This window comes from Motacilla alba, chromosome 10 (assembly GCF_015832195.1).
Source record: "Motacilla alba alba isolate MOTALB_02 chromosome 10, Motacilla_alba_V1.0_pri, whole genome shotgun sequence".
Lineage (NCBI taxonomy): Eukaryota > Metazoa > Chordata > Aves > Passeriformes > Motacillidae > Motacilla > Motacilla alba.
The window spans coordinates 19,316,870-19,332,729 of NC_052025.1; the positions used below are offsets into that span (position 1 = coordinate 19,316,870).

Sequence of the window (15,860 nt, forward strand, 5' to 3'; positions counted from 1 at the left end):
TTGTTGATAATATTTATCAAAATTAATGGAACACTCCCACAATGTGAATAGTTTATAACTATTATTTGGCTCATTGAAAAGGTTGGCACACGCTGGAAAAGGAGAAATGGACAGCAAAGTTCCTCCTGTCTCACAGAAGTGATGATAACCAATAAATTATTGAAGAAAATTAAGTATTATAATTGGGGAACATTCCCCTATTACTAAGTAAAGCCAGCCATTAGCATCCAATTTGCATTTTAGACCGTGCAGCAGGAAATATTTAAGTTGACAAATAGGATATTTAATACAGCAACAGATACTTGGCAGTTAGACATTAACAACTGTTACTGGGGTGATTTATTCCCCATTATCCAAAGGGCATTACTCTGTGCATATGATTCTGAAATTAACTCCAGTTTTCCAAGAGGCCTTGGCTGCCTGACCCCTTAATATCCTTATAATGAGTCCATTTACCATTCCAGGGCTGAGGCAAGTTGTTCACTGGGAGATTTGTTTTAAGGGGTCCTCTGTAGGGCAGCTCTTGGTGTGTGGGAACATTTCTCACAGGCAGGGTAGGCACAGGGATTTTTAAAGTGGGAAAAACTCCTGGGAAACCCAAGCTCTGGTTATTGGGGTGGAGGAGCCTTCCAGAAGCAACCCATGGTGCTTCCCTCAGCCTCCCAGAAAGATTATTTCTGAAGTCACAGAAGAGTTCTGGCTGTTCCTGTTTGGAAGTGGTTTGTGGAATCACAGGATCCCAGGATGGTTTGGGTGGGAAGGGACCTTAAAGCCCATCCAGTGCCACCCCTGCCATGGCAGGGACACCTCCCACTGTCCCTGCTGCTCCAAGCCCTGTCCAGCCTGGCCTGGGACATTCCAGGGATCCAGGGGCAGCCCCAGCTGCTCTGGGCACCTGTGCCAGGGCCTGCCCACCCTGCCAGCCAGGAATTCCTTTCTTACATCTTCATCACTGCCAACCCTGCTCCAGCACCAGGCAGCCAAAAGCAGGAATGCCAACACACAGGACAAAAAAAGGCAGAGATGTTCCTTCACAATTGCTGAATTTTACTCTTTTTGTTGTTCTTTTTAATTTATTTGAATGCTCCTCTTTGTTTTTGGTTAGGTGTGGGCAACAGACCTTGACCTTTGCTACAGTGACCAGCTGGCCCTGAGTCAGCTCCTGGTGTACCTGACAGATGGGAATCTGGATTGTGGCTCCAGCATCCTGCAAGCACCTCTGGGAGCAAAGGAAAGCAAAGGCCAACGGCTTCAGCACGAGGGGACAAAACCTGTAAGCAGTGACATGCTCCCAGACAGAACCATTCGTGGAACTCCCAGTTCATGTTCTGTTCTAGAGGAGCTGAATCTGCTCCCTTCAGGTTTTAAACTGCTGCTCTTGGATTTTACCAGGGTAATGAAATCATGGGCTAGCAGCACAGGAGTTAAAGTGGAACAATCTCATCCCTGGCAGTGCCCAAGGCCAGGCTGGACAGGGCTTGGAGCACCCTGGGATGTCCCAGGTGTCCCTGCCCACGGCAGGGGGTGGAATGGGATCAGCTTTAAGGTCCCTTCTCCCCAAATATTATGAGATTCCATAAAATGGGAAGAAAAGTCTTTAGAAAAGTCAGCATAAGAAGTGTCTGTCTGTGTACATACGCGTACGGACAGAAAACAAAAGCTGTTTGCCATATTTTGACAGAAGATATTCACAGCTCCCTTTTTTCCATCCATAGAGGAGGGAATGTATCACCATTCCAAAATGTCATGGAGCTGTGATTTAGAGGTTAACGAGCTCTTGATCCATTGTTCTTGTCAAGCAACCACTTTTAGTTGGAGAGAAGTAAATTAGATCTGATTAGTCCCAGTAGTCCAAGTTTTACAAATGAAAAGTAATCAAGTAGCAACTTTTTTTTTTTAATTAAAATTCTGTCAGAATTAACATAAATTGTTATTATATGCTTTCTTTTTAATTCTTTCTGTATTTCTGAGATTTTTATCTCCTGAAGAGTTAACTACGAGACTGCAGTCTCCCAGGAAAAGAGAAAAAGAAACAAACCGAGAGACAAATGTTTTTACTGCACATGATCTGTAATGAATGATTAAGTAAAACACTTTGTGTAAAATTATGATGTTAATAATGATTCTGTCCCTTTTAATTTATTAGATATTCTCCATGCTGGTAGGGCTGATTTTGATAAAACGGAGCAGCCCCGCAGTTTGTGCGAGGATTTTATTTTTAGAACTCCTTCTTTGAAAGAACAAATTTCCTAGATACTGCTGCTCCTGTAATTATGTACAAAACCAATCACTCATTATAGTTAGGATACATTATCTTCTAGACAGATGAGGCTAAATAAGCAACACATTAATAATTCATCCTGCAGTTCATTATGCATGTGTATGCATGCTTTGTAGCTGAAATAAGCACCTCATCAACCTGATGCCAACCCTTAAACAATAGTTCTGTGTTATTGCAGCCACATTCAAGTTTACGCTTGTTAAACTGCTGCTTGGATTATTTTATCAAGCATTCATTTATTTGTGGTCCCCTACTGCAGAGAAACAGATTTTGGAGGCTCCTTTTTTAAGTTAATGACTTGAGCAATGGGTGTTATTAATTCTCAGAATATTATAAACATGATTAATTTTCAGGCAGAGATGTATTAGATCAGGATTTCAGCTATGTCAACTTAAATGAGTCAATGTCAAAACAAATATCATTTTAGGGAAAGTGCTGTAAATTACAGGCTTTGATGTGCAGTGTCCCTGCTCCCAGGGACATTAAAAATACCACCCGGAAAGCCCTGGTTTGGAACAGAGCTCCTCAGAGCAACATCTCTGTTCTTCTGCCACTGATCAGAGTTTAAACTTGATCCAGCACCAGCCTTTATCCAAGGGGGAGAGAGGGCAGGGTCAGGTGGGATATTGGGAATAAATTCTTCCCTGGGGGTGGGCAGGCCCTGGCACAGGTACCCAGAGCAGCTGTGGCTGCCCCTGGATCCCTGGGATGTCCAAGGCCAGGCTGGATTCAGTGCTCTCACAGAGCTCAGTGACCACTGAAGCTGTGAAAACACCAAAATGTGCAATTTTGGAGCAATTCTGTGGCTCTGAGCTATCAAACAGGAGTTTATGGAAGTGTCTGTGTCCAGCAGAGCCTGTGAGGAACAGGGATTCCTGCAAATGGAGCCTTACTCCACGCTGAGTTCACTGGCACAAAGCCATTTATGGAATCACAGGATCCCAGGATGGGGTTTGGGTTGGAAGGGAACTTTGAGCTCATCCCATTCCACCCCTGCCATGGCCAGGGACACCTTCCACTGTCCCAGGCTGCTCCAAGCCCCATCCCAGCCGGGCCTTGGACGTTCCAGGGATCCAGGGGAAGCCACAGCTTCTCTGGGAATGCCATTCCAGGGCCTCCCCACCCTCACAGGGAACATTTGCTTCCCAGTATCCCACCTAACCCCACCCTCTCTCAGTTTGAAACCATTTCTTCTTGTCCTGTACTCCATCCCTTGTGAAAAGTCAGTCAGTAATTTAGCATTTAGCTGTTGGGTTCTGATCTAAATGGTGTGAGAGTGAGGAATCCTGGGTGAAAAGTCACTAATTTGGCATTCAGCTGTTGGTTCTGCTGTGAGCTAGTGTGACAGTGAGCAGTCCTTGGTTGTTCTCTGCAGCCTGCCCCCAGCAGCCCCTGGTGTGCCGTGGCCAGCAGCCAGCTGAGGCATTCCAGCCTCTCAGGGATCTCCTACAACCTCCTCCTCCACATCTGCAAAGCTCATGGGATTGGATTTGACCTCCAGGTATGAACGGGAAAGATGAGAAAAATGTGACATTCGTTCTGCAGAATTTTGTTTGTAAGTTCTTTTATGATAAAACCACTCCTAGCAATGTAAATCATAAATCATGGAATTGTTAGGGTTGAAAAAGACCTCTAACATCATCCAGCCATCAACCCACCCCCCCCATGTTCACCACTGGGCCGTGCCCTCAAGTGCCACATACACCTATTTTTCTTTCAATTTAAGTGTGTGTAAGACTTTTAGGGGTTAACCTGCTTCTTGATAAAAACAACTGTGTAAGGAGATCAGTTTTAAGATACTTCTGACCATCTCTTACTGCTTTGAAACCCAAATATTTGCTGTGGAACAGACTGCTGTATTTGCTGTATTCTCTACAGTAAGTTAGAGCAATGATCTGTTTAAACTGAGTGAGAATTCCTTACACACAATTCCAAAGCAGCCTCCTTAGTTTGGGTGCGTCACTTACTGTGACACGTTTATTCCAATTCCCACTGGTTTAGGGATAAATAAAGCAATTTTGTCTTCATTAACAGGAAAAACAGGGAACAGTTTTTGTGTTGTATGAAGACCAGAAGCGGCACAGCCTGGGAATGATGTGAGTGTGACTGTCCCTAACCCAGGGTGACAAAGAGCTGGGAACACAGCCTGGGAATGATGTGAGTGTGACTGTCCCTAACCCAGGGTGACAAAGAGCTGGGGACACAGCCTGGGAATGATGTGAGTGTGACTGTCCCTAACCCAGGGTGACAAAGAGCTGGGGACACAGACTGGGAATGATGTGAGTGTGACTGTCCCTAACCCAGGGTGACAAAGAGCTGGGGACACAGATTGGGAATGATGTAGGGACTGTCCCTAACCCAGGGTGACAAAGAGCTGGGGACACAGATTGGGAATGATGTGAGTGTGACTGTCCCTAACCCAGGGTGACAAAGAGCTGGGGACACAGACTGGGAATGATGTGAGTGTGACTGTCCCTAACCCAGGGTGACAAAGAGCTGGGGACACAGATTGGGAATGATGTAGGGACTGTCCCTAACCCAGGGTGACAAAGAGCTGGGGACACAGATTGGGAATGATGTGGGGACTGTCCCTAACCCAGGGTGACAAAGAGCTGGGGACACAGCCTGGGAATGATGTGAGTGTGACTGTCCCTAACCCAGGGTGACAAAGAGCAGGGGACACTCTGGGACACAGACTGGGAATGATGGAAGTGTGGCTGTCCCTAACCCAGGGTGACAAAGAGCTGGGGACACAGACTGGGAATGATGTGAGTGTGACTGTCCCTAACCCAGGGTGACAAAGAGCTGGGGACACAGATTGGGAATGATGTAGGGACTGTCCCTAACCCAGGGTGACAAAGAGCTGGGGACACAGATTGGGAATGATGTGAGTGTGACTGTCCCTAACCCAGGGTGACAAAGAGCTGGGAACACAGCCTGGGAATGATGTGAGTGTGACTGTCCCTAACCCAGGGTGACAAAGAGCTGGGGACACAGATTGGGAATGATGTGGGGACTGTCCCTAACCCAGGGTGACAAAGAGCTGGGGACACAGCCTGGGAATGATGTGAGTGTGACTGTCCCTAACCCAGGGTGACAAAGAGCAGGGGACACTCTGGGACACAGACTGGGAATGATGGAAGTGTGGCTGTCCCTAACCCAGGGTGACAGAGTGGGGACACTCAGGGTGTGCAGAGAGTGACAAAGGCCAGTGACAAGACCCCTGACTTCTCCCAGGCCTGGCCTTTGGGGGAGTTTTAGGCTGCATTTCAGCGTTTCAGTAATAAAAGAGGGCCAGGGCTGTGCTGAGCCCAGGGGCTGCTGGCACTGCAGCCTCAGGAGCTGCTGCAGTTGGCTTCAGGGAGCTGCATTCCCTTCAGGAGCAATCCCTCCCAAGGATTAGCACAGCCTTACTGGTACAGGCAACAGCATTAAAACCCTGACTTCCAGGAGGCAAAGGAGGGTGCAGTTTAATGCCTTTTTTCTCTTGTTCTTGCCCAAGTTTCCTGCCCAAATAGGATGTAATAAGTGAGGAGCTGAAGCGTTGTGCTCTCAGCCTGTTCTGTATTCCTTTGATGCTGCAGCTATTTCATTAATGACCTGGATAACAAAACAGCTTCTTCGAGTGCTGGATGTGCCTGCAAGTGTTCTGGAGGGCAGGAGCAGAATTCAAAATGATCTCCACAAATTGAAGGAACAATATGAGAAATAGAATTAGGTTTGGTTGGAACCAGGTGGAAGAAATTACATTTAGAGAGAAGTAATGAATATGAGGAACAAGCAGGTTTTGGGAGCAGGATCTGTGAATTAAACAATGTCATGATCCTGTGGAAAAAGATAAACAGTGTATCCTGGGAGATACTGGAAGAAGTCCTGCTGTTCTGTGAGAGGGAGGCAATGAAAATGTTTAGAGTTCTGGAGAGCATGACTGACATGGAAAGACTAAAAAGGAGAGGGAGGGCAGAAATGGGACCTGCTAACGATCTCCCAGCACAGAAAAAGCCTCTGCAGGAAGGGAAAATCTGATTTTTTGGTAGTAGGACAAGAAGAAATAAACTCAGCTTGCAACAAAGAGGATTCCTATTGTTTGCCATCACATTTTCAATGCAACTTCATAGCCTTAATTGGGAAATATTTTCAAGATTGTAGGAGTTGGAGCTTATAAAATAACCAAAATACCTGAAACATTTCTGAGAATTACCCATTTTATTCCATCAGAGATCTGTGGTCGATTCCAGTGAATGAGGCACGTCATTCCTCAGTGTAATTCCCTGTTCCATAAGGTGTGGGGGGTCCATGTGGACCACTGGGAAACCAGAGCCTCCAGAGCTACAGCAATCCAAGGAATGCTGATCCTGCTGGAATGTCTTTCCCAAATTTTAGGCTGAAGCAAGTTTTTCCCGAGTGATGTGGGTGTTTCAAGTGTTCTGCTGCCTCACTCCTTCCTCAGCAGTCACCTTTTACTCGGAGTAGCTGAAACCTCTCCGCTTACTTCTGCTAAGTTGATTAATAAAAATTATTTATTACACAAATCCTTCCCGTTGACAAGTTAAAATGGAGCCTCATCTTTCATTTCTCCCTGAAGATTTTCACCTTGTGAGATTGAAAATCCTCATTAAATTCCAGCACCAGGCAGGCACAAATGAGAGGGCGATTGTTTTTAAGCATGTGAAGGGAATCATTGGTAAACTCATTTGTTTGGATATCATTAACAGAACAATCGGAGAGGATCTCCAGGGGGTCCTCCTGACCTTTGCTCGCAATCTCTTCATCATCCATCAAGAAATATCAGCACCTAATATGCAAGGCGAGACCAATTTTAAGGTGAGGTGTTAATTAACTAACGATCCTGGTTAATTTCTGTACAAGGCCTGCAAATACCTCATGCTGGATCATAAACAAGTGCTAAACCATTCCTTTTTTATCACTGGCTGTGTGTGGTTTACAGTGTCTGGGTCAGTGTAGTGGGTCTCCCACGGAACCCGTTAGTTAAATTTAAGTTTGAAACTTTTTCTTTGAAAAGAGACATCCTTGAGCGTGAAATTATTTGTAATCTAATGCTCCTGAGTGTCCTTTGGAAGAGCAAAGGAGCTGTTGGCACTGCCTCACACAGTTCTGTCACAATTGCCTGCTTTATTTTAAAGGGACACCATCAAGGTAAGAATCTTAAATTAGAAACAAATCTCTCAGTTGGTAATAACTGCTTGGATTATTAACACTCATTTCTTTTAAGCAGGCAGCCACTAATCCATTCCTTCCCACCCTCACCCCGCCATCCCTTTCCCAAGTGGATTTTGTTCCCAATTTTCTGTGCTGTTTGAATGTGCCCATCCCTGGGTGCTCCAGAGGGGAGGACAAAGCGCAGGGGCTCACCCTGGGGAGGTTCCCCCACCTCGCAGCCAGAGCCAGCAGAGCAATCATCAGCCCCGTGCCCTGGAACAAGCCCTCCTCACAAAGCTGCTTTTGATTCCACGGAATTGCTCAGCTGCCCACAGGGAGCTGCTTTTGCTGAGCTGCATCACCTTTCACTTTATAAAAACTTTCCAAAAGCCTGTGCTGGTTTTGTGAAAGGTGAAGGGGAGCGCTGCGTTAGATTTGTATCTTCAGTCATGTCACATAATTTATAGCAGCTTCTTTCCGCCCTGACTGGATTTTCCAGCAGAGTGTGAAATGACAGATTTTGGGGAAGACATAATTAAATTTCAACATGTTACAGAATAAACAACAACAACAACAAAAATTTTCTTTTTTCAATATGAGAGAATGAAAAGCAACCACTGAGGAAAAATAAAGAGAAGTTTTCTCCATTGTGCATGAACATATGTGAAATAAAACACCTGTTACTTAATTAGGAGTACAAATTGTATTTTTATTTACCTGGGATTTGTACATATTTACTAATAATTCCTCCAAGTGTCTCCAAAGTAATATTAAATTTAATTGGTGCATCCTGTCCCGTGTAACCCTGTTACCTCTTCAAGGCAGGCACTGCCAGCTGTGCACCCTGGCTGCTGGATTCCATTATAATGCCCATTAAATAACTTGTATTCCTGGAATCTGTTACAGATGGCAATTCGAGATATTGAAGCAATTCTAGGAGTTACAGCAGGAAACAAACTGAGATTGGAAGAAGAGCAACCTTGGGAAGCAGATGCTCTGAAAGAATAGTTAACAGAAAATGTTCAAGTGCCTCATTCCTTATGCTTCTGGAAATGCTTCCTCATCTGTAAGAACAGGTTTGGTTTTCCTTCTGAGCTGGTGTGTGAAGTAACATTAACTGAGACAGAAAATCTCTGTGGCTCCTGCCTGTGGCACTGGGAACATCCCACCTTTCTTGTAGGAAAGCACAGGATCATCCTAATGCTCCTCGTGTCCCTGTTGTCATTTCTGGAGTTCAGCGTGTGGGTTAAAAATCTTATTAATGGGGTCGTGCTGCCTTTGCCACTGGCTCAGAGCAGGAGGAGCAGATCCGCTGAAAAGAGCCCTGAGAGCCCAAATTCCCTTTCCACCAGGCTGAAATACTGAGCACTGAATGAAAGGAGTCCAGGCTCAGACCTGCCTGAGGGTCCAGAGGCTGCCAGGATGAGCAGGGGATGGAGCAGCTCCGCTGGGAGAGCTGGCATTGTTCACCTGGCACGAGAAGCTTTGGGCTGAGCTCATTCTGGCCCTGAAGGGGCTACAGGGAGGTTGGAGAGAGACCACTCAGAGGACCTGGAGTGCCAGGACAAGGGGGAATGGCCTCAAGCTGAAGGAGAGATTGGGGTTAGCTGAGATATTAGGAAGGAATCCCTCCCTGGGAGCAGGGAAGGCCCTGGCACAGGTGCCCAGAGCAGCTGAGGCTGCCCCTGGATCCCTGGGAATGTCCAAGGCCAGGCTGGATGGGGCTTGGAGCAGCCAGGGATGGTGGAAGGTGTCCCTGCCATGGTAGGGGGTTGGATCTGGATGGTTTTTAAGGTCCCTTCCAACCCGAACTATTCCATAGTTCTTTTGCCTATAAATGCCTCAATTTAAACCCCTCTTTATCAGTAATCCCAGCAACCCCACTGCTCTGCAGAACCATCTCTATTGTTACGCTGCTTTTTCTATTATCTAAAGACTTTTGCAGCAGTTCTTCAGTGGAAATTTCCAAATTATCATAAAGAACAGTAGTAACACTAATTCATCAATAGAATTCTCCTTGCACTGTGATTCCCAGAATTCCATGACTTTTGCAGGTCTGTCCATCTGTATTTTGGACACCGGTGACCCTTTTGGTCCAACTGCTGTGCACTGTTGTTAAAGGATAACATTCTACTTGTAAAATCATCTTTATCCATCAAATCTTTAATATCCCAACAGATAACACATTCCACATTTTACTAAGGAAGAGCAGATCTCACTGCATGGAGACTGTTATCCCAGGAATGGCAAGTATCCTTGGGATGACTCCCCACAAAGCTCAGGCAAATCCAGTTGTAACACAAACACTAAACAAGACCAAGCAGTTGCACGAGACCAGCACCCAGTTTTTCTGATAGCAAATCTTTAATCTCTCAGCATGAGACATTATTTTCTGTGGAGTTTTTTTCCCCTTCTGCTTTGATCACAGAATTAATTCATCGCAGATGAAAACATTTGCATAAAGCCTGGTTGCTGCTTCAAATAAAAATCCGCAGGAGTATTTTTAATTCCTGGTTTTATTGCTGTTTTACATCAACGTGGTGTTGGGTTTGGATAGCCTAGAGCCCACAGAGACTTTGCCAAGGTGGAATTAAGCTGCACTTGAGCTGGTTTCCAAAGGGTTAAGGAAGAGGAAGCCTTGATCCAAGCCAGAACAACATAAGGTCTGAGAGGCTCATTAGTTCACTGGCACTTGATAGACTGCAGTGTCCTAGGAGGAAATGAAACCTGCACTTCCTTCTGCCTTTGTTCTGCCCTGACAAAAGAAAACTGTACCTGTTTTTGCAGGAAACAAGTGACCTGAAAGTTCCCGTGGTGAGAGAGATTTCACAGCGTGTGCAAAGTGTGAAATGTGTTTTGAGGGGGGGAAAAAAGTTTTTAATTACTACTAACACTTCTGAGCCTTGAGCTGATGGAAGGATTGAAAACTGCTCTGCAGTCTCTCACATTCAGCTCCCATGCTGCTGGTGCCAAAAATGTGGTTTTTTAGCAACGCTGAAGATTTCAAATGGAATTATAATATTGTTAAAAAGTCAGGAATATAATTCTGTTCACACTACTGGATTATTTATTCCCACTCATTAGAAGAGTAATAGAGTTGTTGAACCGTAGATTGAATTTCAGAACATGAGATGGACGGAAAGAAAACAGAACAAGTGTGAAGCAAAAGATTAAAGGTGGCCCAAGTGTGGCTTCTCATCAGAAACTGCCCCCAAAAATGCCAGATTTGGGCAAAAGCTGGAGCTGGCTCCTCAGCTGCAGGGAGTGGAGGAATGCCTGTGGAAGCAGGTGAGGGCCAGCAGGTTTGGCAGCAACTGCAGAGGATGCAGACAATTAAAATAAAGGATGTGTGCTCCCAGGAGTCAGAGCTGGAAATGGAGATGTTTGTTTAACTGGCAGCACTTGGTGGGTTTTGTTTCAGCCAGGATTCAGTGCAGCACAGACCAGGTCATTCTCCTGAAAGAGCTACCTGGAGTTGATGAGACTCCAGGAAACTGGGTCTCCTGTTTTAGGTAGTTGGGTTTAAAGCCCCAGGTAAAAGAAATAAAAAAAGCTTTTAGCCCACATTTCCACATTTAGAATGACAACTCTGAGCACTGAGCAAAAGAAAAAAAAGCAGTCTATCAATACAACCAGTTCCAGATGTCTTCTGAAATGAAATGTTCACCCTCCCTCTTTCCTGGAAGATCTCCAGTACCTCAAGATCAGGAGAATTCACCAACTTCCCTCTAGGTTAAGGTAACAAATCCCTGGATTTTTAAGGCTATCCTTAAAAGTTCATATCAAATCCATTTAACGATGGGATACTGTAGCTCTGAGGCACCCCCTGTTGCATTGTAGAGATCCCCTGTATTTCATTTTAGACTGCAGATTTTGTTACATTGATGAAGAAAGAACAAAAGATTAAGAACTACAATCATTGACAACCTTCATTAATGTAATTAATGAAATACAACAGCATCGTATCTATCACTCTGAGGTTCAATACTTTATTTCAACCCTTCAGCACAGTACCACATTCCAACTTTTCTATCCTCAGCCACTACTAAAGAAAGATATTAAACTATATGCTCTATTAATTACAGGGAGGTGAACGTGAAGGGGAAATTTGTTGCTGGTGATGATTAATAATTACTTGTTCTACACACATGTAGTACAGGAAATAAACAGGGCATATTGCTGGGTAGTAATTGATTAATTAGCATGTTCATAGTGGATAGAACGTTAAATGGTTCAAAACCTTAGCTTTTACTTAGAAAAATGGAACGTAGGCTGTGATTTTAAAGTATTTCTTTGAAGGGGTCTGACACTTGAAGGTTTTTAGGGAGGTCTGCCAGGTAAACCCAGTGCAGCTGGATACTCTCCTGAGCACAGGTGAGCCTGGGTGGTGCTGCAGGTGTTCCCTCAGCAGGTCAGTGCCAACAAAACCTTTCTAAAAACACAACTGTCCATTTTTTGGTGATGCTCCCACTCCTCCTCGCTCGGTGCAGGGCTCAGGGTGACCCGTGCCCTCAGCATTGGCAGCTCCAGCACAGCCTGGGTGTGTCGGTCACAGAGTCCCAGGATTGCTGAGGCTGGAAAAGCCCTCCAAGGTCACCCAGACCCAGCTGTGCCCGATCCCCACCCTGTCCCCAGCCCAGAGCCCTGAGTGCCACCTCCAGGAATTCCCGGGACACCTCCAGGGATGGGCACTCCAAAGCTCCCTGGGCAGCCCTTTCCAAGGCCTGAGCACCCTTTCCATGGGGAAATCCCTGCTGCTGTCCAACCTGAGCCTCCCCTGGCGCAGCTCAAGACGATGTCCTCCTCCTGTCCCCGTTCCCTGGAGCAGAGCCTCCCCCGGCTGTCCCCTCCTGGCAGGAGCTGTGCAGAGCCACAGGGTCCCCCCGAGCCTCCTTTGCTCCAGGCTGAGCCCCTTTCCTGCTCCCTCAGCCCCTCCTGGGGCTCCAGCCCCTTCCCAGCTCCGCTCCCTTCCCTGGACACACTCCAGCTCTTCACTGTCCTTCCTGACCCAAGGGGCCATGACTGAGGGGGATTCCCGCTCTGTTCCCCGACCAATTCCCTCTCCATTCCCAGGGATTCCCGGACAGTTCCCGCTCGGTTCCCAGGGCCTTTCCCGTTCCATTCCCGCTCCGTCCCCGCTCGGTTCCGCCCCCGGGCGGCGCAGGCGCGCTGCGGGCGCAGGCGCGGAGCCCCGCGGGATGCGGGCGCTGCTGCGGCGGCTGCACGGCGCGGCCGTGGCGCTGCTGCTGTGCCGGGGCCGGGCTCCGTCCGCGGCCCGGCCCGCCGCCTCCGAGGTGCTGAGCCAGCACCTGCGGCAGCGCCGCCTGCCCCACTGGACCTCGTTCTGCGTCAAGTACAGCGCGGTGCGCAACGACCAGTTCGGCCTCTCGCACTTCAACTGGCCCGTGGACGGCGCCAACTACCTGGTGCTGCGCACCGGCTGCTTCCCCTTCATCAAGTACCACTGCTCCCGCGCCGCGCCGCAGGACCTGGCGCTGCAGGACGCCTTCTTCACCGCCCTCAAGGTGCTCAACGCCGGTGAGTCCGGCCGGGGCGGCGCCGTGAGGGGCAGCGCTGAGGGGGCGGCCTGAGGGGGACGGGACCGCGGCTCGCACCGGGCAGCTCCGCTCCGAGCCCTCTCCGGCTCCTTTCCCTCTCTCTCTGTGTTTCCTTCTCACTTTCTTCTCTCTTTCCCCTGTCCCTCACCTTCTCTCTTCCTCCTTTTCCTCACCTTCTCTCTTTCCCCTGTCCCTCACCTTCTCTCTTCTTCCTTTTCCTCACTTTCTCCTCTCTTTCCCCTGTCCCTCACCTTCTCCTCTCTTTTCCCCATTCCTCTCCTTCTCTCCTGTCCCCTCTTTTTCTCCTTTCCCTTCTCCTCCGTCTCTTTCCCCCTCGCCCTTTCTCCTTACTGCTCTCGTCCCTTTCCCGCTCTCCCTCCTCTCCTCTCCGGCCCGGGAATTGCGGAGCTGCGAGGGAGGGCAGGAGGGGCAGAGCCGTGCCCCGGCCCTGTCGGGGGGGTTTGGCCGTGCTCGTGTTGCTCTGACCGCTGTGACATCCACAGATCGCGCTGCTGGGATTTCAGCCGCTCAGCCTTTGGCAGGGAGCGTTTTCCAGCTGGGAATCCGCCTTTCGGGGATAAACTTTTTGTCCTCTGAGCAATTCTGAAGCGAAACTCTTTCAGGCAGCATCTGGTGCAGGAATGGCCGGGCTGCTTGGATCCTCATGTGCTGCTGGAATAGAAATCCTTGGCATAAAAAGGCTTTATCAGCACCTTATTAATATAAAAGTAGATATAGTTAAGTTTTGAAGTTTATTTTTCCAGAACTTTGGCTGCAGGTTCAATGTTTATTTGAATGCCAGCATGGACAGTGCTAGTGCCATAACATTTTATGCATTCTTTATTTTCGTGTTTAATTTCTTAAAATTTCCTTTTCTCCGCAAGTCTTCAGTGACTTTTTAAAAACGTGTCTGCTGCTCTTAATTTTCTGACCTTTCCAGACTGATGTAGTGAGAAAATATAATCACAAAGATTGATTTCTTAATAGCACCTTTAAATCTGATTTTTTTTTCCCCCCACCCAGTCACACCTTTGTTTTTCTCACAACTACCCTTCATGTTTCATATTTAAATGATTGGAAAGCATGATTAAAAAGGCAATTTATTTCCCTCAGAATCCTGCTTAAGCACTTAGCTTCAAGCATGTTAAATTTGGGCTTTCTGAACTAGGGCCTAAATCCAGCTCTGTTTTTTCCTCTGTAATAAACAGAATATTTTCTGTAATAGATGTGTAAATTGGCAAGGCTGAAACATGTCACTTTAAATATATATATACAGATATATTTGTATAAACCTTTTTGCCCATTGCAGTTCTGTTGGAGCTGGTAGTTTTGACTGCTGATCTGATTTTCCCCAGAGCAGCTTCATGTTGATCTATGGATTCGCTGCCTATTTTTCAAATTTCTACTCTGGCATAGACTCCAGTAACTTCAGTGGATATTCTGGGAGTTTGGGTTTAGTATTTCAAGATATATTTGTTTATTTAATCAGTAGAAATCACATGTACCTGGCAATATTTCACTTCTTTCATGTTGTTCTCCTCCTGTTTTCTTCTTCTAACAATTCCTGCATGTTGCTGCTTCCTGCCTCATGTCAACAGGCAAGGTGCTGAGCACTGATTGCTGCATTTATAAAGACAAAATATTCCTAAGGGAGCTTTTCCAGGGATACTTTCCCTCTCAGTTCGTTTTGGAGCCCCCATTCCTCGCTCTGAATTTGCAGTTTGGATTTCACTCTGAGGGCGTGTAACGTGTTTTTATCTCTCCTTAGGCATCCCGACTTTACTGTATGGAATTGGCTCCTGGTTCTTTGCCCGTGTCACAGAGACTGTTCACACCAGCCACGGCCCAGTCACTGTTTATTTTCTAAATAAAGAAGATGAAGGAGCCATGTACTGAACTGAATGGCTGTCCTCTGCTGGGCTCGGTGCTACCAAAAACAACTAAAAAATTCTTATTTTGCACTGTGTTCTCCTAGCCAGTGTGCTGTTTCAGGAAGCTGCCTGGACTTTTTGGTCGTGAGAGATTTATTTTTGCAGAGGTGTGGAGCTGAAGAATTAGAATTTCTGAGGGTATGTCTGGAAGTCAGGGACTGGTGCTGCTGGACTAACTTGTGATCATTTAAAGAGATGCATTTATCTACTTAGAGAACTGAATTGTAGCCTGTGGGCAAGGAAGCTGTGAATGCACTGACATTTTCAGAGTGTCCCTGAAAAGATAAAGCTGCTCAGGTGTAGATCCTGTCTAGATATTTCATAATGAATTAATTGTCACAGGTGTAACCGTGTCTGAATAAATCCTTGGCACTGAGTGGTCACCATCACCTGGAAGAGCCTTTGGGTGGGGAAAAAACTCCCCTTAAACCAAGTGCAAAATGGCTGTATTGCATTTCTTGAAATGATATTTAAATAAAATGTCCAAAATACATTTGGTGCTTGTATCTCTTGCAATTCTTGAGCTCCAGATGTGTGTTGTTATTTTTCTTTTGATTGATAGGTAAGTACAAAATCTCAGTGATGCAGAAGATTCAGCCCCCCAAATTCACAAATTGCTGGTGTTTTGAATTAATGGGGAGAATGAGAAGAATACTCCAAGAATATCTCAATTTTCGGATGCAAAAGAACTGATTCCTCCAATTGTAACCTAGCACAGCTTTAGGCACAAATAATGACAAAATGACTTCATATCAGTTGGAAACCTGGGAAAAAAAAAAAAAAAGCTTTTGGGGAATGTTTGGAGAGTGGGAATCCGGAGTTGATGGAAACAGGGAGAGCTGTGCAGGATGTGCTGCTGGTGCTGGGGTTTAGTGCCAGCATTAATGCTGTCAGTTCCAAATCCCACAGCTGGTGATGGGAGTTGGCCAT

At 46.5% G+C, this 15,860-nt stretch overlaps 2 protein-coding genes across 13 annotated transcripts in view; both read left to right on the forward strand.

Moving 5' to 3' along the window:
- IQCH (IQ motif containing H) overlaps positions 1–12,077 on the forward strand; it is a 55,048-nt gene extending 42,971 nt beyond the window's left edge. For 8 of the 11 annotated variants that reach the window (XM_038146626.1, XM_038146625.1, XM_038146616.1 and 5 more), the window contains 5 exons: positions 1,106–1,273; positions 3,657–3,782; positions 4,316–4,377; positions 6,997–7,105; positions 8,348–9,089. In XM_038146626.1, the coding sequence (XP_038002554.1) occupies positions 1,106–1,273; positions 3,657–3,782; positions 4,316–4,377; positions 6,997–7,105; positions 8,348–8,449 (567 nt within the window). In that variant the 3' untranslated portion in view covers positions 8,450–9,089. Of the gene's footprint in view, positions 1–1,105; positions 1,274–3,636; positions 3,784–4,315; positions 4,378–6,996; positions 7,106–8,347; positions 9,090–10,228 lie in introns of those variants that run through there. The other 3 variants (XR_005258096.1, XR_005258097.1, XM_038146624.1) reach the window with 3 other exon arrangements.
- A 545-nt stretch (positions 12,078–12,622) lies between these two features.
- Positions 12,623–15,436, forward strand: C10H15orf61 (chromosome 10 C15orf61 homolog). 2 transcript variants are annotated; one of them, XM_038146903.1, is made up of 2 exons: positions 12,623–12,979; positions 14,768–15,436. In XM_038146903.1, exons 1-2 carry the CDS (start codon positions 12,640–12,642, stop codon positions 14,893–14,895), a joined length of 468 nt encoding a protein of 155 aa, XP_038002831.1. In that variant the 5' UTR covers positions 12,623–12,639; the 3' UTR covers positions 14,896–15,436. The 2 variants fall into 2 exon arrangements, with proteins under 2 accessions (XP_038002831.1, XP_038002832.1); XM_038146904.1 differs by having other exon boundaries at positions 12,623–12,966; positions 14,768–14,902.
- The last annotated feature ends 424 nt before the right edge of the window (positions 15,437–15,860 follow it).

What these genes read in the sequence shown, in the direction of transcription:
- C10H15orf61 (XM_038146903.1), top strand. Translation starts at nt 12,640, where the DNA reads ATGCGGGCGCTGCTGCGGCGGCTGCACGGCGCGGCCGTGGCGCTGCTG. An exon ending in CCTCAAGGTGCTCAACGCCG is followed by an intron (nt 12,980 to 14,767) that starts GTGAGTCCGGCC and finishes ATCTCTCCTTAG; the next exon opens with GCATCCCGACTTTACTGTAT.